The sequence below is a fragment of the Balaenoptera ricei genome, chromosome 12, assembly GCF_028023285.1.
Source record: "Balaenoptera ricei isolate mBalRic1 chromosome 12, mBalRic1.hap2, whole genome shotgun sequence".
NCBI lineage: Eukaryota > Metazoa > Chordata > Mammalia > Artiodactyla > Balaenopteridae > Balaenoptera > Balaenoptera ricei.
The window spans coordinates 38,256,477-38,280,852 of NC_082650.1; the positions used below are offsets into that span (position 1 = coordinate 38,256,477).

At 35.3% G+C, this 24,376-nt stretch overlaps 1 protein-coding gene across 1 annotated transcript in view; it reads right to left on the reverse strand.

Moving 5' to 3' along the window:
* Positions 1-24,376, reverse strand: part of NKAIN2 (sodium/potassium transporting ATPase interacting 2) — a 1,008,072-nt gene that overhangs the window by 511,834 nt on the left and 471,862 nt on the right. The window contains exon 2 of the mRNA XM_059941958.1: positions 4,653-4,790. Coding sequence (XP_059797941.1) covers positions 4,653-4,790 — 138 coding nt within the window. The remainder of the gene's footprint in view (positions 1-4,652; positions 4,791-24,376) is intronic.

A 24,376-nucleotide genomic window follows, 5' to 3' on the forward strand; every position in this document is an offset into this window, starting at 1 on the left:
TTAATGAATATATGAAAAAGCCCAACTCAGTAAAATAAGAAATGCAATAAAAAATGACACTTTTTCTCCTAGTAGATTAAAAAATATGAGAACAGATAATATTCAGGGTTAGCAAGAGGGCAGAGAAATACACTCTGCTGTACATGGGTGGTAGGATAATTCAATAAAAGGATTTTGGATTGGTAATTATCAATTATATACCAAAAGACTTAAAATTGTTCATATTATTTAGTTATATCTAGGTATTTCTCCTAAGGAATGAAATCAGAAATGAAGATGAGGGTATTTTTTTATGGAGATGATTCTAGGGAAATGTGTATCATAAAAACATAAAAATAGTATAATATATAATAATATATAACATACCATAAGATACAGCATATATTATGTTTCATTGTAGAATATATAATAATAGTGTAAAAGGTTAAATGAACAATGAAGTAGCCATATGAATTCCAAAATTGATGTCACATTAAATTAAAAAATTAATGCACGAGATGTAGCATAATCAGATACATTTCAGTTGCACATAGGTGAAGGAAATGTGCAAAAATATCAATAAGTTTCACTTGTGAAATTATGAAAGTGCTTATCTCTATTTTGATACTAAATTGTTTTCTATTTCAATATAAAATGGCAAATATAGAAATCATAAAGGCTTACATTCTTAGGGGAGAGGAAAAGAAATTTCATGGTTAATATTTAAGTCTCCAGAGTACAGAGAGCCTATGGAAATTTCTTACCTGCAGCAGTACAGTGTTGTTAGTTACAGCTTGTCTCCAATGATGCATCTTCCTGCTAAACCCAGATCCTTCACTGACCAGAATTTCTGTCATCTATGATTCCATTCAAGTTTCTTTTAATTAGAATTCCTTTTATCAGACTTCCCTGGTGGTACAGTGGTTAAGAATCCTCCTGCCAATGCAGGGGACATGGGTTCGAGCCTTGGTCCAGGAAGATCCCACATGCCACGGAGCAACTAAACCTGTGCGCTGCAACTACTGAGCCTGCACTCTAGAGACTGTGTGCCACAACTACTGATCCCACACGCCACAACTACGGAAGCCCACGTGCCTAGAGCCCATGCTCCACAACCACAACAAGAGAAGCCACCACAGTGAGAAGCCTGTGCACTGCAATGAAGAGTAGCCCCCACTCGCCGCAACTAGAGAAAGCTCACGCGCAGCAACGAAGACCCAACGCAGCCAAAAAATAAAAATTTCTTTTATCATCTTTAGGCAAACTGAAAATTTTTGACTCCATTTTTATGGCAAATTCTCTATTTTCCTGAATCAACTTTTGACCTTCAACACGACATCATGCCACTAGATTCCATGAATTTGGTATACAGAAATGGTTTGTTATACAGAAATTACAGAGAAATAGATAACTAGAACAGAAATTGAGTGGTACTGTAACACAAACCTAAAACACACAGCATTAATTTTGAGACAAGGTAGCAGCTGGAGACCAGAAGGGCAGTGAGAAGAATCAGTGAAAACAGGAAAAACAGTAAAGAAATTGTTTTTGAGGACTGGAGAAAAGAAGACTCACGATAATTATTATTGGAACAATAAGCTTAACTATTGCCTGAAATAATTTTGAAGATAGAAAATATACCTATAAACTTGTGGATCTGGCTAAAGGGATATCCAAGCAAACACTTGACAGTGTTATTTGTAATCTTTTAGCCATACATAACATGGTATTATAAGAGAGATGAGCTAAAGAAAGAACAATTCAGTTTTCAAGTAGAATTTAGAGGATATATTGCTAACTCAAGACTTTCTGGGTTGGAAAATAAAAGTTTCACATTTACAGCATCTCCAGCTGGCAAAAGATTTTCCAAGTAAGACACTGTTTCAAGAAAAAGAACAGATTAAGGATTCTGTCTGCAAGACAAGATCAAATCAAAGATGTAGCGCTAAGACACAGTGTTAAGACCTCAGAAAGATTTCAGAGATCCTCTCAATTATATAAAAATTCTACATCTTAAATGTGTCCCACAGTATCCTTACTCTTATGTAATACTAGAGAGAGTGTCCTGTCTTGAAAACACAGGACACTCTCTCTAGTGGGTATGTATTTTATTTAAGAGGATTGATAGGGACCGAATAAAGGGACAAAGTAGGTGATTAAACAGTTAATCCCACTAGGGGATTGTAAGTAGAGAAAAAAGTATGGGAGACCCCCATAAGTTAATGATCATTCAAGAAAGCAGGTTTGCTTAACCACAAAACCATGGAGGCTTGCTTAGCAAAAAAACCATGCAATAGAAGCATGAGACATGCCCCCAAACAATAAACAATGGTGGCATGAGACCCACATCCCACCCAGTGAGCTCAGTAGGTTAATGATTCCTAGGACACGCTCCTCTGCACTCACTAAAAACAAAAATATAAAGAAAAGGTAACATTATACTAAAACCCAAGATGATTTACCATTTTTAGCATATGTTACCACCTTTTTTGCTCATTTCCATTGCACCACTGACAGTCCTGGCTTGACCAGGTAGGGACAAGAAAACTCCCCCACACAACATGGAGGAGGAGTTGATGATAGAAGCTTGCCATCTACTCGAGAATGAGGAAGAAGGTGGTCTTCTCCCTCCCCACTTTTCCTTTGATTATAAAACTGTAGCGCACTAGGTTCGTGGCATGGCACCCTCTCGCCCACTTGCTTGTAAGCTTCACAAGTCTCCCATTCTAATAAATCACTTCTATTTATCAATTTGCCTCTCACTGAATTCTTTCTGCACTGAGACATAAAGAACCAGAGCTCCTCGGAGCCCCCCACCCCCAGAATGCCACATAGTGGTTTCGGGATGGGATTATAATTTGGTACACAGAAATATCACACAAAAAAATTTAAGAGTTGTAGCAGCTTAAAATAAAAGTGGCGGAAAGAGTTCAACCAATAGCTTACAACACCATGCTCTATTTTAAATTGCCTATCAGCCTATTTCTAGTATATACAGTTCAGTATTATTTTCAAATGATAATAAGCATAAAAATATTATAGCTAACATTTACTGAGCACTTTTTAAATACCAAGCATTGTGCCGAGATCATTTATAGAATATCCCACTTACTCCTCAAAAAAACCCCAAAAACAAACACAAAAAACCTTTTAAACTGTTCAAACATTTTGATCCACACCTAGATTTTCATTCCAGGAACTTTATCACAAAAAGAGATGACATATTTATATGGTGATATTCAGAGCAACATTATTTATTAGAATAAAATCATGGAGAAGCCTCAAAGTCTAATGAAAGAGGAAAGTTAAATTGAGAATCTTTCACATGATGGCTTATAATGTATCAACTGAAGCATATGAGTCGCTATAACTATTGCTTTCATTTTTAATGTAAAAAATCTAAGGATTGGTCAGGTTATGCTGTCCAAAGTCACACAGAAATTGGTAGATGAAAGATTTCAACCCTGGAATTATGACTTCAGAAAACCCACTCCCGAGCACTGTACCACCTTCCTTATATTGGATCAAATTACAATTTATAAAAGAAAGTAAACACTACTATCATATCTTATGCATTGAGAAACTTCACTCTGCAACAGAACACATCCTACTTGTAATCTTGTGAAAAGTATTACAAGATTTACAGGGAAACACACCCTTAGAGGTGACATACACTCATTTCTGGGTATGTTCCCAGAGGAGAAGACTATGGGCTTCTGACTCAGCCTTAGCCAGACAGTGGATATCTTGATCCCAGCTGCCACCACATTGCCTGTTTCAGTGCCAATGAGCTTAATCTGGGTCCCAGATGACAGAGAGAGAACAGGTCATAGGAGGGCATCTTTTATGTTAAGGAGGCTTTCGTGAAACCCGAGAAGGCCTGCTGGTTTGTGTTGAATAAGGCAGATCTTTAGCTACACCGTCTTATATAAATGCCTTTACCAAACTTTTGCTTTATAACTTAAAATAAATGCCTATGGATTTTTGCTTTGTCAAAAACAGAAGAAATAGAAAAAAATGATGACACTAAAAAAATCGACATTAATGAAGAGCTATAGCTGAGATCTGAGGCACATACAAGAGTAAAAAATCTTAAGTTATGGTTCCCATAGCAACTGCAACACAGTTGCATTTCACTTTTATGTTAAGTACGTTTAACTTGAGTGGGAATGCAAAATACTTCCTCTGAGCCAAAAAGAGAATTATGGAGAACACAGAGACCATGTTCCAGACTATTCTGGCTTTCAAGTATGTCAAATATTAACCCTAATATGTATTAACATTTTCCCATCAATACTATATGTTCATTTGTATTAATTTTAAACTACCTTTATTCAATTCATACAATATAATTATTTAAAATGGGAAGAAGTCCCATTAAAATCTGTTAAATCAGAAACCATGACTTTACAATTCGTACATATAGCGGCACTGTCCTGCTTGTAATTACAAGAGAATATTGGCTGAAAGTACAATTTATGAAAATACAATTTGATTCCATTCACTGCCAAGTGTTTTAAGCTTGACATTTTTAATTACTGTAGATATAATCTGAAACTATATAAACAAACACATGGTGCTTTAAGCAAAGGATATACATAACATTTTTCAAGACATTTGTAGTTTGCATATTTTTCTCTATTTCAATAATAAAAAGCAGGAAGGGTACTTACTCCTGTTATGTAACGAGGTCTATATTGAATAGTTCCAAATAAACCAAGAATGACGATAATAATATGTACAAAATTTGCCAGGATAGGTGCCCACTGATATCCAAGGAAGTCAAATATTTGCCTCTCCAGCACACAAACCTAGAATAGCAAAAGAGGATATATAGATAAGCACAGTGATGAGAGAAAATAAAGGATCACACTGACATTACAATTAGCAATTGTAACTGTGTTACCATATCTGGCATTTGTCTTTAACAGTGAGAAAGACATTTTTAGGTATATTTCAAAGGAAGACTATGGAAGCCGTGGATCCAGAGACAGCTACAATCCTTTCAGGGATGATTTTATGGAGGCATCAAGTAGTATTTGCAGGATGTCATCTGTGCAGTCACAGGATAAATTATATTGTCATATGCACTGTCAAACACTTGAAGTCATCAACCAGCAAGTTCGGGAAATGACGTCCACACGAAGGGCTTGTTGTTAGGATCTGCTCAAATGTCACTGTATAAGTTGGGAATAGAACAAAGGGGGTTGATGGAGAGGAAAAAGAATTCTTCGGCAAGTCAAGAGACCAGATTCTGGATGTCGACCTGCCAAGGCAGCTGTAGTGCCCCAGGTAAGTCATTTCCTTTCTCTGGGAGTCTGATTTGATTCCTCATTTGTAAAATGTAAGACTTTGACTAATGTCTAGGGTCCTTCTAACTTTAATAGTACTAGATTATAAATCAAATGTGACTTTAAAAAAAAATCATATCCAGTTACCTATAGTAACCAGGAAAAAGAAGGGCCCTGAAAGAAACTTAAAACACTTTTTTATTTTAAAAAATAAAAATAAAGCATCACTGTTATAAAAACAAGAAACTTAAGGCATTTCAAATTCTTCCATATTCATCTGTGCTTACAAGTTTACAGTTAAGTCATACGTAAAAATCTAGACAGTGGGGGAAAATAAGCAAAACCAATCAACCAACCAACTCACCGACCAACCAAATAACACCCTGAGATTGGTCAGTAGTCCAGAAGTGCCACTTTATATTGACAAGTGAAACCTGAATAGCTGACAAGGCTCTCATCAGATCTAACAAAGCAAAAGGGAGTGGTGTGAATTAAACTCAGCTTTATTTTTCCTGCCTGCCCTCAGGTGGAATGATAACAAACTGTCTGTTCCTAGTAAAACACTGTAAAAGGACCTGATGTTAAGCACGGAGATTCAACAATTGTTTTTCAATTAGCTTTTAAAGGAAAATGATTTTAAAACCCCTAAGTCACTAACTATGCTTTATCACTCTGCTTTAATGATATTTCTTGTCAGAAGGACACACTAACTCTCCAAACAGACGGTTTGCTTTTAAATTAAATACCTGTAGCCTAGGTTTGAAGACTTCTTGAATGACCTTATTCCCACTGCAGTTGTTTAACTGACAGCACATTTTCTCATCAGGCATTGAAGGAGAAAATAAACTCATGACAACTGTCTGCATGACGCCTCTATTTCCTAAGACACACCAGGTACCATGTTACGCTGTAACAGTAATAGTCCAGCCTAAACAAATCTTAAGTTTCACTTAGTCTTGGCAGTGAATAAAAAAAAAAAAAGAGAGGATCTAGGTCCAGGTCTGTTCTACTCTACATATTCTAAATCCAAAATACCCACCAGAGTGCCAACAGTGGAATTCAATATTCTGACTGATTAACAAACAGACTGTCATGGAATATGCACATAACCCAAGCCTCATAAACTTTGAACTGTCTCTTGATGAAACATTCCTTCAACTGTTATCATGCAGTCAACACTCCTTATAAAAGAGGCCCATTTGTGATGTTAAGCAGTATTACATACGCCTTGTTGGAATTCATCAATGTTACCAAAAGATAAGTGGTTGTTCTCAGCATTTCTAATTGTCTAAATAAAAGCTCCCTCTAACACAGAACTCTCTTATCCTTATCCTATGAATAAACAGTAAGTAGAAATGTAAAACAGCAGCAAGAAGAATTTAAACTCTATAAATTTTGAGCATCATAACTGTGGGGACACAGCAGGGAAAAAGTATAGAGGGTGAAGCGCGTCAGTCAAACAGTGGGAAATCTCTCAATAAATGCTCCAATTATGGAAGAAAAGAGCAAGTACCATCGTTAATTATAACAAATATATAGATAATAATATACTCACTAAGTCTGCAAGGCTAAAATGAAGTTGCATCAACATTTATCAGCCTTTTTTTATGACAGAACTAATGGTTTCATCAAACATTACTTATGAGGTTATGCAGACTGAACAAGCTAATGTGCAATTCTTCACTTATAGTATTTCTGCTTTTTCCTCCTCTTTTTGATGGGTTCCTTACTCATCCTAAGTAGCTTTATCACAGGTTTTACTGTTTAGAGCTAGGGCTGAAGAATGGAAGATTTCAGTAAGTATAAAGGGAATTAACAATTTACAGAGTAGGTACAGTCTTTCCTAAGAATTCCTTCCAACAGGATGTATATTAACTATGAAATCACTAGGAGGTTGTGGAGTTAGAGGAAAGAGAATGTTTTCTTTTTTAATTTAATTGAATTTTTAAAAATTAAAGTATAGTTGATTTACAATGTTGTGTTAGTTTCAGGTATACAGCATGGTGATTCAGTTATACACACACACACACACACACACACACATATATTCTTTTTCAGATTCTTTTCCCTTGTAGGTTACTACAAAATAATGAGAATAATTCCCTGGCTATACCGTAGGTCCTTGTTGATTATCTATTTTATATATAGTAGTGTGTCTATGTTAATCCCAACCTCCTAATTTATTCCCTCCCTTTTGATAACCATACATTTTTTTCTATGTCTGTGAGTCTCTTTCTGTTTTGTAAATAAGTTCATCTGTATCCTTTTTTTTTTTTTTTAGATTCCACATGTAAGTGATATCATATAATATTTGTCTTTCTCTGTCTGGCTTACTTCACTTAGTATGATAATCTCTAGGTCTATCCATGTTTCTGGACAGTATTTCATTCAGTTGGTATTCATTTCAAATGGCAGTATTTCATTCTTTTTTATGGCTGAGTACTATTTGTTAAAACACTTACTACATGCCAGACTTTCATACTATTCCTTGGTCATATATCGCCTCATTGAATCTGCACAAAACCCAGAGAAGTAAATATTATTGTCTTATTTTTCAGACTAAGAAATCTAAGATGTAGTGTGGCTATGTGATTTTCTTGCAGTCTCAGAAGTGGTAAGTGGTCCAACAGGAATGTAGGCGTTATGTGCATGGCCTGTGCTGTGTCCTTGCTTTTGAACTCTTGCCACATCTAGTCCAAAAAGGAAAAGCTTTCACAGATTTTGCTGGAGGCCTAAGCTGGGTACAGGATATATGTTACTTTTTTACCTTATTTATTGTAGAATAGTATAGAGAATCTCTTTGATCATACTTGTCACCTCATAACATTATATCATCATTGGTCAAGGCAGAGTTCCTTTTTGTTTTGTTTTGTTTATTTTCTTATTTGCCTCCTCCAACCCACGTTCTCAATGTTATTCCCCTCTCGCCCACTGGACTCTAATATACTTATTTCATGCCCTTTGAAACACGTGACATACAAATAGATGCATATAGCCTTGAAAAACATTACTGCTGTTGTTGGTGTGTATGGCATTTTCACATAAAAGGTCTTAGGGAATAAGTCTCTTTCATGCTTGTCTATTTTGCTAATTTTACATAATTTTTTTTAATGTTTATTCATTTATTTATTTATTTTCTTATTAGTCATCCATTTAATACACATCAGTGTATACATGTCAATCCCAATCACCCAGTTCATCACACCACCACCCCCACCCCCAGCTGCTTTCCCCGCTTGGTGTCCATACGTTTTTTCTCTACTTCTGTGACTCAGTTTCTGCTCTGCAAACCGCTTATCTGTACCATTATCTAGGTTCCACATATATGCATTAATATATGATATTTGTTTTTCTCTTTCTGACTTAGTACACTCTGTATGACAGTCTCTACAAGCACCCACGTCTCTACAAATGACCCAATTTCGTTCCTTTTTATGGCTGAGTAATATTCCATTGTACATATGTGCCACATCTTCTTTATCCATTCATCTGTCGATGAGCATTTAGGTTGCTTCCATGACCTGGCTATTGTAAACAGTGTTGCAATGAACATTGGGGTGCATGTGTCTTTTTGAATGATGGTTTTCTCTGGGTATATGCCCAGTAGTGGGATTGCTGGATCATATGGTAATTCGATTTTTACTTCTCTAAGGAAACTCCATACTGCTCTCCATAGTGGCTGTATCAATTTACATTCCCACAAACAGTGCAAGAGGGTTCCCTTTTCTCCACACCCTCTCCAGCATTTGTTGTTTGTAGATTTTCTGATGATGCCCATTCTAACTGGTGTGAGGTGATACCTCATTGTAGTTTTCATTTGCATTTCTCTAATAATTAGTGATGTTGAAAAGCTTTTCATGTGCTACTTGGCCATCTGTATGTCTTATTTGCAGAAATGTCTACTTAGGTCTTCTGCCCATTTTTGGATTGGGCTGTTTGTTTTTTTAACACTGAGCTGCAAGAGATGTTTATATATTTTGGAGATTCATCCTTTGCCCAATGATTCATTTGCAAATATTTTCTCCCATTCTGAGGGTTGTCTTTTCATCTTGTTTATGGTTTCCTTTGCTGTGCAAAAGCTTTTAAGTTACATTAGGTGCTATTTGTTTATTTTTGTTTTTATTTCCATTACTCTTGGAGGTGGATCAAAAAATATCTTGCTGGGCTTCCCTGGTGGCACAGTGGTTGAGAATCTGCCTGCCAATGAAGGTGATATGGGTTCGAGCCCTGGTCTGGGAAGATCCCACATGACGTGGAGCAGTTGGGCCCGCGAGCCACAATTACTGAGCCTGCGCGTCTGGAGCCTGTGCTCCACAACAAGAGAGGCTGCGATAGTGAGAGGCCCGTGCACCGCGATGAAGAGTGGCCCCCGCTTGCCACAACTAGAGAAAGCCCTCGCACAGAAACGAAGACCCAACACAGCCATAAATTAATTAATTAATTAATAAAAAAAATATCTTGCTGTGATTTATGTCAAAGAGTGTTCTTCCTATGTTTTCCTCTAAGAGTTTTATAGTGCTCAGTCTTACATTTAGGTCTCTAATCCATTCTGAGTTTATTTTTGTGTATGCTGTTAGGGAGTGTTCTAATTTCATTCTTTTACATGTAGCTGTCCAGTTTTCCCAGCACCACTTATTGAAGAGACTGTCTTTTCTCCATTGTATATCCTTGCCTCCTTTGTCACAGATTAGTTGACCATAGGTGCGTGGGTTTATCTCTGGGCTTCCTATCTTGTTCCATTGATCTATAGTTCTGTTTTTGTGCCAGTACCATAGTGTCTTGATTACTGTAGCTTTGTAGTACAGTCTGAAGTCAGGGAGTCTGATTCCTCCAGCTCCATTTTTTCCCCTCAAGACTGCTTTGGCTATTCAGGGTCTTTTGTGTCTCCATACAAATTTTAAGATTTTTGGTTCTAGTTCTGTAAAAAATGTCACTGGTAATTTGATAGGGATTGCATTGAATCTGTAGATTGCTTTGGGTAGTATAGTCATTTTCACAATATTGATTCTTCCAATCCAAGAACATGGTATATCTCTCTACCTGTTGGTATCATCTTTAATTTCTTTCATCAGTATCTTATAGTTTTCTGCATACAGGTCTTTTGTCTCCCTAGGTAGGTTTATTCCTAGGTATTTTATTCTTTTCGTGGCAATGGTAAATGGGAGTGTTTCCTTAATTTCTCTTTCAGATTTTTCATCATTAGTGTATAGGAATGCAAGAGATTTCTGTGCATTAATTTTGTATCCTGCAACTTTACCAAATTCACTGATTAGCTCTAGTAGTTTTCTGGTGACATCGTTAGGATTCTCTATGTATCGTATCATGTCATCTGCAAACAGTGACAGTTTTACTTATTCTTTTCCCATTTGTATTCCTTTCATTTCTTTTTCTTCTCTGATTGCCATGGCTAGGACTTCCAAAACTATGTTGAATAATAGTGGTGAGAGTGGACATCCTTGTCTTCTTCCTGATCTTAGAGGAAATGCTTTCAGTTTTTCACCATTGAGAATGATGTTTGCTGTGGGTTTGTTGTATATGGCCTTTATTATGTTGAAGTAGGTTCCCTCTATGCCCACTTTCTGGAGAGTTTTTATCATAAATGGGTGTTGAATTTTGTCAAAAGCTTTTTCTGCATCTATTGAGATGATCATATGGTTTTTCTTCTTCAATTTGTTAATATGGTGTATCACATTGATTGATTTGCATATATTGAAGAATCCTTGCATCTCTGGGATAAATCCCACTTGACCATGCTGTATGATCCTTTTAATATGTTGTTGGATTCTGTTTGCTAGTATTTTCTTGAGGATTTTTGCATCTATATTCATCAGTGATATTGGCCTGTAGTTTTCTTTTTTTGTAGTATCTTTGTCTGGTTTTGGTATCAGGGTGATGGTGACCTCATAGAACGAGTTTGGGAGTTTTCCTTCCTCTGCAATTTTTTGGAAGAGTTTGAGAAGGATGGGTGTTAGCTCTTCTCTAAATGTTTGATAGAATTCACCTGTGAAGCCATGTGGTCCTGGACTTTTGTTTGTTGGAAGATTTTTAATCACAGTTTCAATTTCATTACTTGTGATTGGTCTGTTCATATTTTCTATTTCTTCCTGGTTCAGTCTTGGAAGGTTATACCTTTCTAAGAATTTGTCCATTTCTTCCAGGTTGTCCATTTTATTGGCATACAGTTGCTTGTAGTACTCTCTTAGGATGCTTTGTATTTCTGCAGTGTCTGTTGTTACTTCTCCTTTTTCATTTCTAACTTTATTGATTTGAGTCCCCTCTCTCTTTTTCTTGATGAGTGTGGCTAAAGGTTTATCAATTTGTTTATCTTCTCAAAGAACCAGCTTTTAGTTTTATTGATCTTTGCTATTGTTTTCTTTGTTTCTATTTCACCTATTTCTGCTCTGATTTTATGATTTCTTTCCTTCTGTTAACTTTGGGTTTTGTTTGTTCTTCTTTCTCTAGTTCCTTTAGGTGTAACGTTAGATTGTTTATTTGAGATTTGTCTTGTTTCTTGAGGTTGGCTTGTATAGCTATAAACTTCCCTCTTAGAACTGCCTTTGCTGCATCCCATAGGTTTTGGATCGTTGTGTTCTCATTGTCATTTGTCTCTAGGTATTTTTTGATTTCCTCTGTGATTTCTTCAGTGATCTCTTGGTTATTTAGTAACGTACTGTTAAGCCTCCATGTGTTTGTGTTCTTTACGTTTTTTCCCTTGTAATTGATTTCTAATCTCATAGCATTGTGGTCAGAAAAGATGCTTGATATGATTTCAATTTTCTTAAATTTACTGAGGTTTGATTTGTGACCCAAGATGTGATCTATCCTGGAGAATGTTCCATGCACACTTGAGAAGAAAGTATAATCTGTGTTTTTTGGATGGAATGTCCTATAAATATCAATTAAATCTATCTGGTCTATTGTGTCATTTAAAGCTTGTGTTTCCTTATTAATTTTCTGTTTGGATGATCTGTCCAGTGGTGTACGTGAGGTGTTAAACTCCCCCACTATTATTGTGTTACTGTCGATTTCCTGTTTTATAGCTGTTGGCAGTTACCTTATGTATTGAGGTGCTCCTATGTTGGGTGCATAAATATTTCCAATTGTTATATCTTCTTGGATTGATCCTTTGATCATTACGTAGTGTCCTTCCTTGTCTCTTGTAACATTCTTTATTTTAAAGTCTATTTTATCTGATATGAGTATTGCTACTCCAGCTTTCTTTTGGTTTCCATTTGCATGGAATATCTTTCCATCCCCTCACTTTCAGTCTGTATGTGTCCCTAGGTCTGAAGTGGGTCTCTTGTAGACAGCATGTATATGGGTCTTGTTTTTGTATCCATTCAGCAAGCCTGTGTATTTTGGTTGGAGCATTTAATCCATTCACGTTTATGGTAGTTATCGATATGTATGTTCCTATGACCATTTTCTTAATCATTTTGGGTTTGTTTTTGTAGGTCCTTTTCTTCTCTTGTGTTTCCCACTTAGCGAAGTTCCTTTAGCATTTCTTGTAGAGCTGGTTTGGTGGTGCTGAATTCTCTTAGCTTTTGCTTGTCTGTAAAGCTTTTGATTTCTCCATCGAATCTGAATGAGATCCTTGCCCGGTAGAGTAATCTTGGTTGTAGGTTCTTCCCTTTCATCACTGTAAGTATATCATGTCACTCCCTTCTGGCTTGTAGAGTTTCTGCTGAGAAATCAGCTGTTAACCTTATGGGAGTTCCCTTGTATGTTATTTGTCATTTTTACCTTGCTGTTTTCAATAATTTTTGTCTTTAATTTTTGCCAATTTGATTACTATGTGTCTCGGCATGTTTCTCCTTGGGTTTATCCTGTATGGGACCCTCTGCACTTCCTGGACTTGTGTGGCTATTTCCTTTCCCATGTTAGGGAAATTTTCGACTATAATCTCTTCAAATATTTTCTCTGGTCCTTTCTCTCTCTCTTCTTCTTCTGGGACTCCTATAATGCAAATGTTGTTGCATTTAATGTTGTCCCAGAGGTCTCTTAGGCTGTCTTCATTTCTTTTCATTCTTTTTTCTTTATTCTGTTCCGCAGTAGTGAATTCCACTATTCTGTCTTCCAGGTCACTTATCCGTTCTTCTGCCTCAGTTATTCTGCTATTGATTCCTTCTAGTGTAGTTTTCATTTCAGTTAGTGTATTGTCCATCTCTGTCTTGTTTGTTCTTTAATTCTTCTAGGTATTTGTTAAACATTTCTTGCATCTTCTCGAACTTTGCCTCCATTCTTTTTCTGAGGTCCTGGATCATCTTCACTATCATTATTCTGAATTCTTTTTCTGGAAAGTTGCCTATCTCCACTTCATTTAGTTGTTTTGCTGGGGTTTTATCTTGTTCCTTCATCTGGTACATAGCCCTCTGCCTTTTCATCTTGTCTATCTTTTTATGAATGCGGTTTTTGTTCCACAGGCTGCAGCACTGTAGTTCTTCTTCTTGCTTCTTCTGTCTAATTTTACATAAATTTTGGTTCTTCATTGTTTGGCTTCTGCACAGTAGCCATTATAATGCATAACTTCTTGCTTTCCACAAAGAATTCTGTAACCTTTCACTACTATTTTTTATGAGGTTTTTAAAAAACATAAATAGGGGCTACTTTTTATCAACTATTATAACTGTTATTTCTGCATCTGAGATCATCACTTTATTCTTTTCTTTTAGATTATTAATGTGATTGATTATATTGACAATTTTTGTCAGGTTCAATTATCATTTTTTTCCTGCGAAAATCTTTACTTGAAATGGAATATTATTTTTATCACATTTTCAGTTTGGGTCAAATACAATTTTATTTCAGAGTTTTGTATCTATAAACTGATGTATAATTCAATTTTCTTTTTCTCCCATTCTCTGACTCTGTTCTAAAGGCTGCACTGGCCTTTAAACCTAAGTAAGGCTCAACGTTTGTTTAGACCCTTAACAACCTTTGAAGAACAACCAGTTCTATTCTTTCCCCAAAAACAACCTGTGTCAAGTTAGGGAAACACATTTACGTGCATAGATTTTCCTATATTGTTATGTAGGTGCCAGCATATAGGCATATATCTGGTGTGTGTGTGTGTGTGTGTGTGTGTGTGTGTGTGTGTGTGTATACATCCTTTTCACATCATTTTATCTACATAAATGGGATTGCAATGTAAATATGACTTTTCACCTTACACTTCTTACTTAGTAATGTGTCGTGGAGGTTTGTCTACATTAGCACATCCTGCTTTCATAGATCTATCTCATTATACCCTTAAACATTCCATTTTAATAGATATTTTATTCTATTTTAATAGATATAGACTTTTAACACACATGGGTGCATTAAACAACCTTGTATATGTGTGTTGATATAACCACAGGCTATATCTCTAAAACCGGAAATGCTGGGTCAAATTCTAGTCGTAAAATTTCAAATATTACAACAACTGTTATTAATTATTTTTTGGCATATATGTATGTACTGATAAGACATGAAAAATTACTTTTCTGTTTGCATTATTTTAAATGTGAATTCTAATAGAATTGTTAGTTCAGTCAAGTATGCTTAAGTTGAAAAGTTTTCAGAAACCTTTCTGATGCTTACAATTAAGTAAAATTTACCTTACTTTCAATGACCACAAAAGTTCATAAAAGTACTAGTGCAACGTCTTCATGATAAATAAATTAATTGACTTTTCAAACTGGAAGAGACTCATTCCACACCCATCAATTTACCTCTGAGAAAACTGGGCCCCATTAAGTTAACAGTTTTTTAAACTAACCTTGACCTCTTAATAGGAGAATATTCAGTCTGAAATTTGCTTCGAATGTTTGCATGGCAAATAGAAATCTTCATATTTCTTTGGTAGCTACTGCCATTTAATTTTTTAGCAAGGAAATTGCATTTATGTGGATACATTAAAATATATATTTTTAAACACCCAAATTGTACATTTACAGCTAGTTGTTTTTGATTGATGGGGTGTGGAATTGGTTTCCTTAAGATATTGCATTTTGCTAATAATCTCAAAGACTTCTTAATGAATTTGTCTCCCTCATATTACCATAATTTTCTTATGTCCTTAAAATTTAACATGTGAGTTATACAAATAATACAAAATAAAACTTATATATGACCTCTGAGAGAAAAAAATAGGCTTTTTTCTATCATGGTAGATCATGAGTTCCTTGATTTTCAAAAAGTGTTGTTAAAGGCTAGAAACAACCAAATTAAATTGCTACTGTTAAATTGTAAATTGAAATTGCACCTATCTATGGGTACCCTTTTCTCCTCTTTGTACCCCCCACCCCTTTCAGTGTCTCCACTCCCCTTAAGGAACCTGAGGTTTCAGATCGGATCAAATCTCAAGTCTCTCAGAAAATAAAGAAGGTAGACTCAGATTCAGATGTTATGTATGTAGAATGCTCCCATTCAAAGTTCATTTGCAGTGTTAAAGACAAAAAGAAATGACAAAGTTGGTCAAAAGTTAGTAACATATAGGGCTTCCCTAGTGGCACAGTGGTTGAAAATCTGCCTGCCAATGCAGGGGACATGGGTTCGAGCCCTGGTCTGGGAAGATCCCACATGCCTTGGAGCAACTAGGCCCGTGAGCCACAACTACTGAGCCTGCGCGCCTGGAGCCTGTGCTCCGCAACAAGAGAGGCTGCGATAGTGAGAGGCCAGTGCACCGCAATGAAGAGTGGCCCCCGCTTGCCACAACTAGAGAAAGCCCTCGCACAGAAACGAAGACCCAACACAGCCAAAAATAAATAAATAAATAAATTAATTAATTTTAAAAAAACGAAATATTTCTTTAAAAAAAAAGTTAGTAACATATAAATTGTGGAATTTCAGAAATCAGTAAAGAAATGATTTGTATTTTAGTTGTTTGCAGGAGAAGATAACTTTTAAGATTACCTTTGTTTTAGCATAGGTAAAACGGGAAGGAAACGGGAGGGAAAATCAAGATGAAAATTGAAACAGGCTTTAACAGTTCCCAGGATGGGTCCAAAGTTCTTATTTCATCCATACGGACCATGAAAGTTTAAACTTCCAAGCAGACAAAGAGCAGAGCTGTTTGTCAGAATTTTGTCAACAGAAATTGCTGCTAATTCTTTTCCCTGCATTCCAGTAGAGTATGGCGCATTTATTGTTCCCAGTTGTATCCACTGTTTCCTGCCCCAGAGAGAACATAAAACAACCCAGAAGGAGATGAGGAAACTGTTCTGATACTGTCTCCTTGTTCCATATAGGACTCTGTTCCCTTCAGCAAGATGTTCCTGCCCTGAGATCTTGCCTTGGATTTATGTTTCTCCTGTGTCTGGCTCCCTGGGGCAGCATCTGCTGTGTCTTTGCTGTCTGCTTATTTTGGTAAAGCTGCTAATTCTGTCTGTGTTTATTCTGTCCCTTTGCTGGATCTTGTCATGCTAGATCTCATCCACAATCTGGTTACTTACCCTCCCCTGAAGTCTCCTACAGTGAACTGTAGTCTTAAGCATATTCTGTACTTAGCTGCTCCAGAATCAGACAAGTCGGTTTCTCTTATTTTTAAGCCAATTCCCAGGAAAGCTGTAAAGACTAGAGGTATTGGGTCTTTATAACATTGCTGAGGTGCTGAAGTCATTGTGATATTGTCTAAAAATATCAATATCACGAAGCCAAACTCTGTATAATTATGATTCATGATGCCCCCCTGTAAGGTTCTCTTGTGTTGTTCAAAATGGACAAGATAAGTGAGAACATATATGTCATCTTTTAAATAATATATGCAGGTAATATACTAGAGACACGTTTCTTTCATTTTACCAAGTGACCAGATTCATATAAGCAATGAAGAGAACAAACTCAAAGTAGGGTCTGCAGTGATTACACATGTAAGATACAGACAAAACCAAGCACAGAGATATACTTGAAGAGTTTTAGTTACTCTTAAGTAACTGGAATTATTCAAGTATATGTGTATGTATACGTGTGTTTGTATGTGCATGTATATATATATGTGTACTGGTGTGTACATGTTTGTTCACTAAAGGGTACAAAATGAAATTGTAAGGTGTTTGGTAAAAATGGGCCACAAATAGCAACAATTTATATTAATTCAGTTGAACCAAGGATTTTCTGTCTCCTTCCACATAATTTCTCTTCTTTAAAAGCAAGTCAAAAAAATAAGCCACAAAAACAAACAACAAAAAGCCACCAAAAGACATCTGGCCCTAATGACTCTGGTTATAAGAGAAATCAACGTGTCATAGTGGTCAAAACTCAGGTTTTAGAATTAGAAAAACATACTTGAACTCTTAACTTGCTGTATTACCACAAGACGTAACCTAATTGCTATGAATCTCAGTTTCTTCATCTATAAAATAGGGATATTGTAGCTCCTAAGACTTTCATGAAGATTAAAGTAGTAATGCACACAGAATACTTATTAAAATGCCTAGGTTGCTTCCTAAAATGGCTGCTATTAATATTTCAACTGCATAACAAGTGTGGATATTGGATTTTAGCACAAATGCCATTCCAGACTAATACTGTTGACAGAATATTTCAGTTAGAGATTATCACATGTTTCTCATTCTATTGGTTACAAATGTAAATAATAACATGGCAGACATGAATTATCTTAAGTATTCAAAGTGGTCTTTCTTAATGAATGTTTCCCTGAGTAATTCAATACCCCATGTATCGATTGTAGTACTTTTTGTAGTATACTACGCTAAAAAACAGGTTTGAAACATCATTTCCTCTGTTATTTTCTGTCATTCTCCCCATCTTTCAAATATGAAAAACATCAACATGTATTTAAAAAACTCTATCTCCATATAGTTAAGCACAGTAAAAATTTTCAAGAAAATTCTGGTGAAGATTTGGCATAAGCTCAAAGGAACTAAATAAAAACAAGGGTCTATGTTTCTTACAAAAGTATATTTTCTTATAAGCTGCATTACTGAAACACAATACATGGTGTTTCTTAACAGATCTTTATTGAATTGCAGAGTCAGTCACATATTTCTGAGGTTGAATTAATAGGGTTATTTAATTGACCCACATAGGAATCAAATCGTATATTTTAGGACCTTTTCCACTATTTTGTGTAATAATGCCATTTCTATATAATTCTAAATATGCCAGCTAACATTCTAGTTGTTGTGATAACAAAATCATTTATTATTTCTCACAGCTGTTCATTCTGTCTAGCAATTTATAACCATTTCATAGTGAACAGTCATGCTATCAAAAGACAAGTTGATGACTATCATATTATACTAGATTTTAAAAAAAAACAGAAAATAGTCTTCTGAAGATGTCGCACACAAGTTAACACTAGAGCACAAATAAAAATATGTTTGGTTGTTGTTGAAATGAACTTACCAAGTCAAATGATCACTTGATCTGTGTATTCACATGCCAAAGCGTTTGTGTGCATGTGTGTAACTGCTAAATGTTACTTGATTTTCAGCTAAATGTTAGCTGATTTAACACTAACCACTAAATGTTACTTGATTTTCAGCAGTAGGGATTTAAAAAAATAAACAATATTTTTATAATAATTATTCAAAATTCATTTAGTCTGATAAGCACTTCAATGTAGCAAGTTAATGCTTACTTTTAAATCATGCATTCTACAAGGATTATCTACCATTACCTTTATTGTATAGAAGAGGAAAAAGAGCCCTTGTTCAAGGTCATGATTATAGAGCTGGGATCAAACCCTAGTCATTCTAACATCAATGTCCATGTTTTTAACCACAAACAATTTACAACTAAACATACTAGAATCTTATGGTGTTGATTTCAAAATCTTTAGGGCCCTCAATTCTGCTTTACTACCAAATACTTCCCTAATTAGACATGTAAACATAAGAGATTTTTGCTTTTGGTATAAAAGATCAAAAAGATACACTAATAAATATTTTTATATAGAGCTCTATGGTTTAAAAACTCACATAATCATTATGATAACCCCACAAAATGATCATCATCATTACTATTGCTCTATTACTACAAATCATGTAATGCTCTACAGATAAGTTTACAGCTAAGACAGAACCTTTTTGAAAATAAGGTCAAATTTTATTCTATTGATACAGTTAATAGACTAATAATCTGGCAAAGTCACCACAAAATGACATTTATCTGGAGTTGTGCTGTGAAATGGTTTCATAGCTTAGTAGCCAAACTCTCATTTAAGTTTAAAGTCTCCCTATGCTCATATGAAATGAGCTAAAAACGCCACAGTCCAGGTCCTCTGGGTAGATGGATCACTGTTTTGATTTTTCCAGGGTCTATAATTTTACTCAGTGGAAACCTTACTTCCCAGAAGAATCAGAACACATCAAAATGACAGCTGTTCTAGGTAGTTTTCATGGCTCACTTAAAGTACATGACAGGTAGGAGTTAGGAAGTTTAATGTACCCATTTGACCTTGAATTTCCAGTATCTCCACAACAAAGTCTTAACTGATTCAAGGTGAAACTAATGCACAAATAGTTTAAACATACATAACCTAGGAAGAAAATGTGCAGTGTTCAGAAGACCTTGGCCATAGACTTTTAAATCATGTATTCTACAAGCACTGATGGTGTATTGCAGGTACTGAGAAATGTAAAAAACACTGTCTGAGGCACAAGTGAGGTGTGAGACTGGGAATAGGTGAGCGAGTGAATCAGACAATTTTCATGTTGTCTGGCAAAATTAGTCTTATACTATGAGATATGCTAATATCTGAAATGGTTATTAAGGCAGAAATTCTCAAAACCCTCAAGAGGTCTCAGGTGTAGCTGTTCAAATGACACCCCTGCTGGGGAACTATATATCTGGTTCTGATCCATTTCCAAATCTCCTATTGCTCATGTAGCAAGTATATACAAACAAAAAAAATCAAAGTGTGGCTAATATTACCAATACACAAAAGAGCACATGAGGGATGGGTTGACTATATTCTAATAAGGGACTTTTAGAATTGAATAGAATAAGTTGCTAAGTTCATCATCAGTATCATTTATTTGTTCACTATGGATTTTTTATTCATCAAGAGATCAGTGAAAGTCAAATAGCAAAAATAGCTTGCAATGTTCTTATTTTCATGTATCATATGGTATTGCTTTCTCATAGCAAATGACTTTCTCTAGAGAAAACTCTATTGTTATTTTTTAACAGTACAATCACATTAAACGTATTAAAGCTGCCATCTGGAGAATTTGAAATTTGTCAACTAGGTAAAAATGTAGATACACATTTTTTTTTCTGAAAAGCAGATAAAGAGTCCAACAACATGCTTCACATATCATTATCAGAGAAGCAATGTCTAGGCAGCTTTCAGGTTTGGTCCCCCAATAAATATTTGTGTATCTTTGTAAAGATTTTTATTTTGTAAATTCAAAACAAGGTAAAATGCCACTCCAATCCTCCTGGCCTACTCTCATTTAAGGCAGTGAATTAATAATGTAATTACTGTCATCAGTGTCCCCTGTTAAACAGATGTTGTTAACAGAATCGGTGGTGTAAGCGCACTTGTCACAGGGAACAGAAGTGGACATCAGAGTGCCCAGAATTCTGATGTCTTCCCTGTCTCTTTCCCTCCCATCTGCTCTTCCCCTACTTTAAGAAAGGCACCAGCCAATGCTTCAGGGCACTGTTTCTTTGACTACAGCGAGGCAGCCATATGGAAGATGTCAATCAAACCTCTCAAACTCTAGGTTACGTCTCTTTCATAAAATTCAATTTCATATGGATGGGAGATGGAATGACAGTCTCACTTACTCTCACTGCTAAAGGCCAATCAAGAGTTGAAATAAAAGCAGAAATATTATCAAGATCACTCCCGTGTACTGGCAGTCACTGTGGCAGTGGGTTACATCAGAAACTCCAAGTAGGAATACAAGAGAATACCACTGCAGACCACTACAGGCACACTGTAGAATTTGTCATGAGGTATGCTATTTCTGGCATGGTAAATACCATGTCTTCGTGTGCCCTTTAAAATAACCGTCTTATTGAATTCAACACAGATATGGAGATGCTGTTCTGAAAAAGAGTCAGTCATAATATTTGTTTTCCAATTGACAGGAAGTGTCTGTGGCTGTCCATGGTTGAATATAATAAGAGATGATATTCTCTATCTCTTTAGGAGTTCTATCATAGACTCCATTAATGTAGAATAGATAACTGGTACAGGCTTAAAATGACAAGTTCTGCCAAGCTATGAAATGCATTTCATACATTAAACTTAAAAATTCAAAGCATTACAGGCACTCCTAAATCATACACATGGTTTCTCTGTCCATATGCACACATATTTCATGTACTGCAGTTACTACTCATGGCACTATTCCAAGCATTTTACACATAGTAGCTTATTTAATGAGATAGACAATATTATTAGCATCATTTTAAAGATGAAAACACTGAGGCAGAGAGATTAATTTGCCCAAGTTTATATGGCTATCAGTGAAGATGATTTGTCCAGAGTCCAAGCTTTGGACCACAATCATATCACCTCTCATGTGATACTAAAACTATATGTGTATATATAATACACACATATATAGAATATAGGTATGTATCTATATGTTTCATGTATGTTGTTATAGATACAAATGTATATATACACATACTTTGCTATACTTTGCTTCTAAATTATTTTTTTTGTTTAATGTACTCATAACATTTCTTTTCAGTGAGTTCACTAATAAGTTGAGGAAGCCACACAAAACACCACCCGATACAAATTTTCAAGTAATAGCGTTTTTTCCCACATAATGTAGCCCTCAGCATGGTACCATATTCCTGCAATGCTATGTTTTCTCTCTCCCACTGACATGCAGTTTCATTCCACTGGCAATGGGGAATAAATGAGACAATACCTCTGAATGATGCTATTACATGGACAGAAATTTAGGATGCTAAATCTCTTTAAGTGGTCCAATATATTTATGAGTTTTCCAAAGCAAAGAACTACCTATAAATATGAATATTCTACTGATGTCTTGAGTTCAATGTCAAGCAGTAGAAGTTCAGTCAAACTTGGTCATAAATAATAGGATTCTCAGACATATGCTTCTGTTCTGGTTAGTTGAATTGTATGCTGTAAGTTGTGCCTACATGTGTCTGTTCCCATCACTTGAATTATATGTTTATACAGTGCCTGTTGTAAACACAAACTCAAACCTGGTTATGTCAGTTGTACTTGTGACAGGTATCACTATGCAATTTGAATATTACATATACAAAACTAATGAGTACAAAATACAGATTTAAAAAAATAAAAACTAAATTTAACATATTAGAAAGACTACATAAAGTCTACATAAAGGCATTAAAGTAATTTTTAAAGGAAAGTTGGAAAAACAATGATAAAATCTAAAAGGAATCTTTCCCCAAATGATTTTACAAGTCTTTAAGTTCTTATTCCACTGTAAAGAAACCAACACATAAAAATCCATAAACAATAAATTATGGATTTTTTAATGTAGAAAAGAAAATGTCAGCTACTGATTCCACACACAAAGAAGAGTCCTTAGTATTACATCAAAAGAAGAGTCTTTTATTGTCTGAGTTAAAATAAAATGGGTCAGTTATATATGTATCACTTTTATAATTCACTGTCTTAAAAATGTTTTAGATTAATTGACCCAATGTCTAAAGAGAAGGTTATATTGTATCACTATTCTGGTATCCAACATATTTCTTGTAATTCTTTGTGTAAAATAAATGACATATCTACTGCACTACACCATAATCTAGAACACTTTAATGATTCTCTAGAGCCTAATTCCTGATATTGTTTAGTAAAGATAACTTTGGTCCAACGTTTCATACTTTGAAGCAAAGGGAAGCCAGAAGGGTGAACAATAAGCATTCTTGACTTCCTTCATGAAAATGGTTTTGACTTTTTAAAAGCTATCAATTCTTTTTCTCAGATCCATGCATAATTAATTAATCAAGACTCTACATCCATTTGCTCAGTGCTTGACAATCTCAGCAGGAGTAACTATCAGGTACTAGAGCTGTATTGTTTTTCACAGTTCTGACAATAATTCTCACCATTTCAAAATATATCATAAAGATTTGTTTGTTGGCAAGCCTTCCTGAGATTTAGCATTTTCTTTTCCTAGAGCTGGAAATTTCAAAGAATGCTGAAATATCCATGCTATCTTCACATAATTCCCTTATAATTAGGTTAAACTTTTTTTTTTTACTATAATGTATTTCAGGTGTACAGCATTATAATTTGACATCTATATACACTACAAAGTGATCACTACCACAAGTCTGTTACCATCCATAACGATATGACCCATTTCTCCCTTCACTCACCCCCCAGCCCCCTTCCCTTCTGGCAACCATTAATCTGTTCTCTGTATCTATGAATTTGTTTTTATTTAATCATCTGTTTTGTTTTTTTTAGATTCCACATATGAGTTAAATCATATAATCTTTGTCTGACTCTGTCTAACTTATCTCACTTAGCATAATACCCTTAAGGTCCATCCATGTTGTTGCAAATGCCAGGATTTTATTCTTTCTTGTGGCCGAGTGGTATTCCATTGTATATGTATACAATACATGTATATACATATATACACACTTATACACACACGTATACACTTAGGTTGTTTCCATTTCTTGGTTATTGTAAATAATGCTTCAATGAACATAGAGGTGCCTATATCTTTCTGAATTACTTTTCATGTTCTTAGGATAAACAGCCAGAAATGGAATGAATAGCTAGGTCAATGGTAGTTCTATTCTTAACTTTTTGAGGAACTTCCATACTGTTCTCCATAGTGGCTGCACCAATTTACAGTCCCAGCAACAGTGCACAAGGGTTGCCTTTTCCCCACATCCTTTCCAACAATTGTTATTTCATATCTTTTCAGTAATAGCCATCCTAACAGATGTGAGGTGATACCTTGTGGTTTTGATTTCCATTTCCCTAATAATTAGTGACGCTGAGCATCTTATGTGCCATCTGTATGTCTTCTTTGGAAAAGTGTCTATTCAGATCCTCTGTCCATTTTTAATGGGGTTGTTTGCTTTTGTTGTTGTTGAGTTGTATGAGTTCTTTATATATTTTGGATGTTAATACCTTATCAGACAAAGGATTCACAAATAACTTCTCCCAT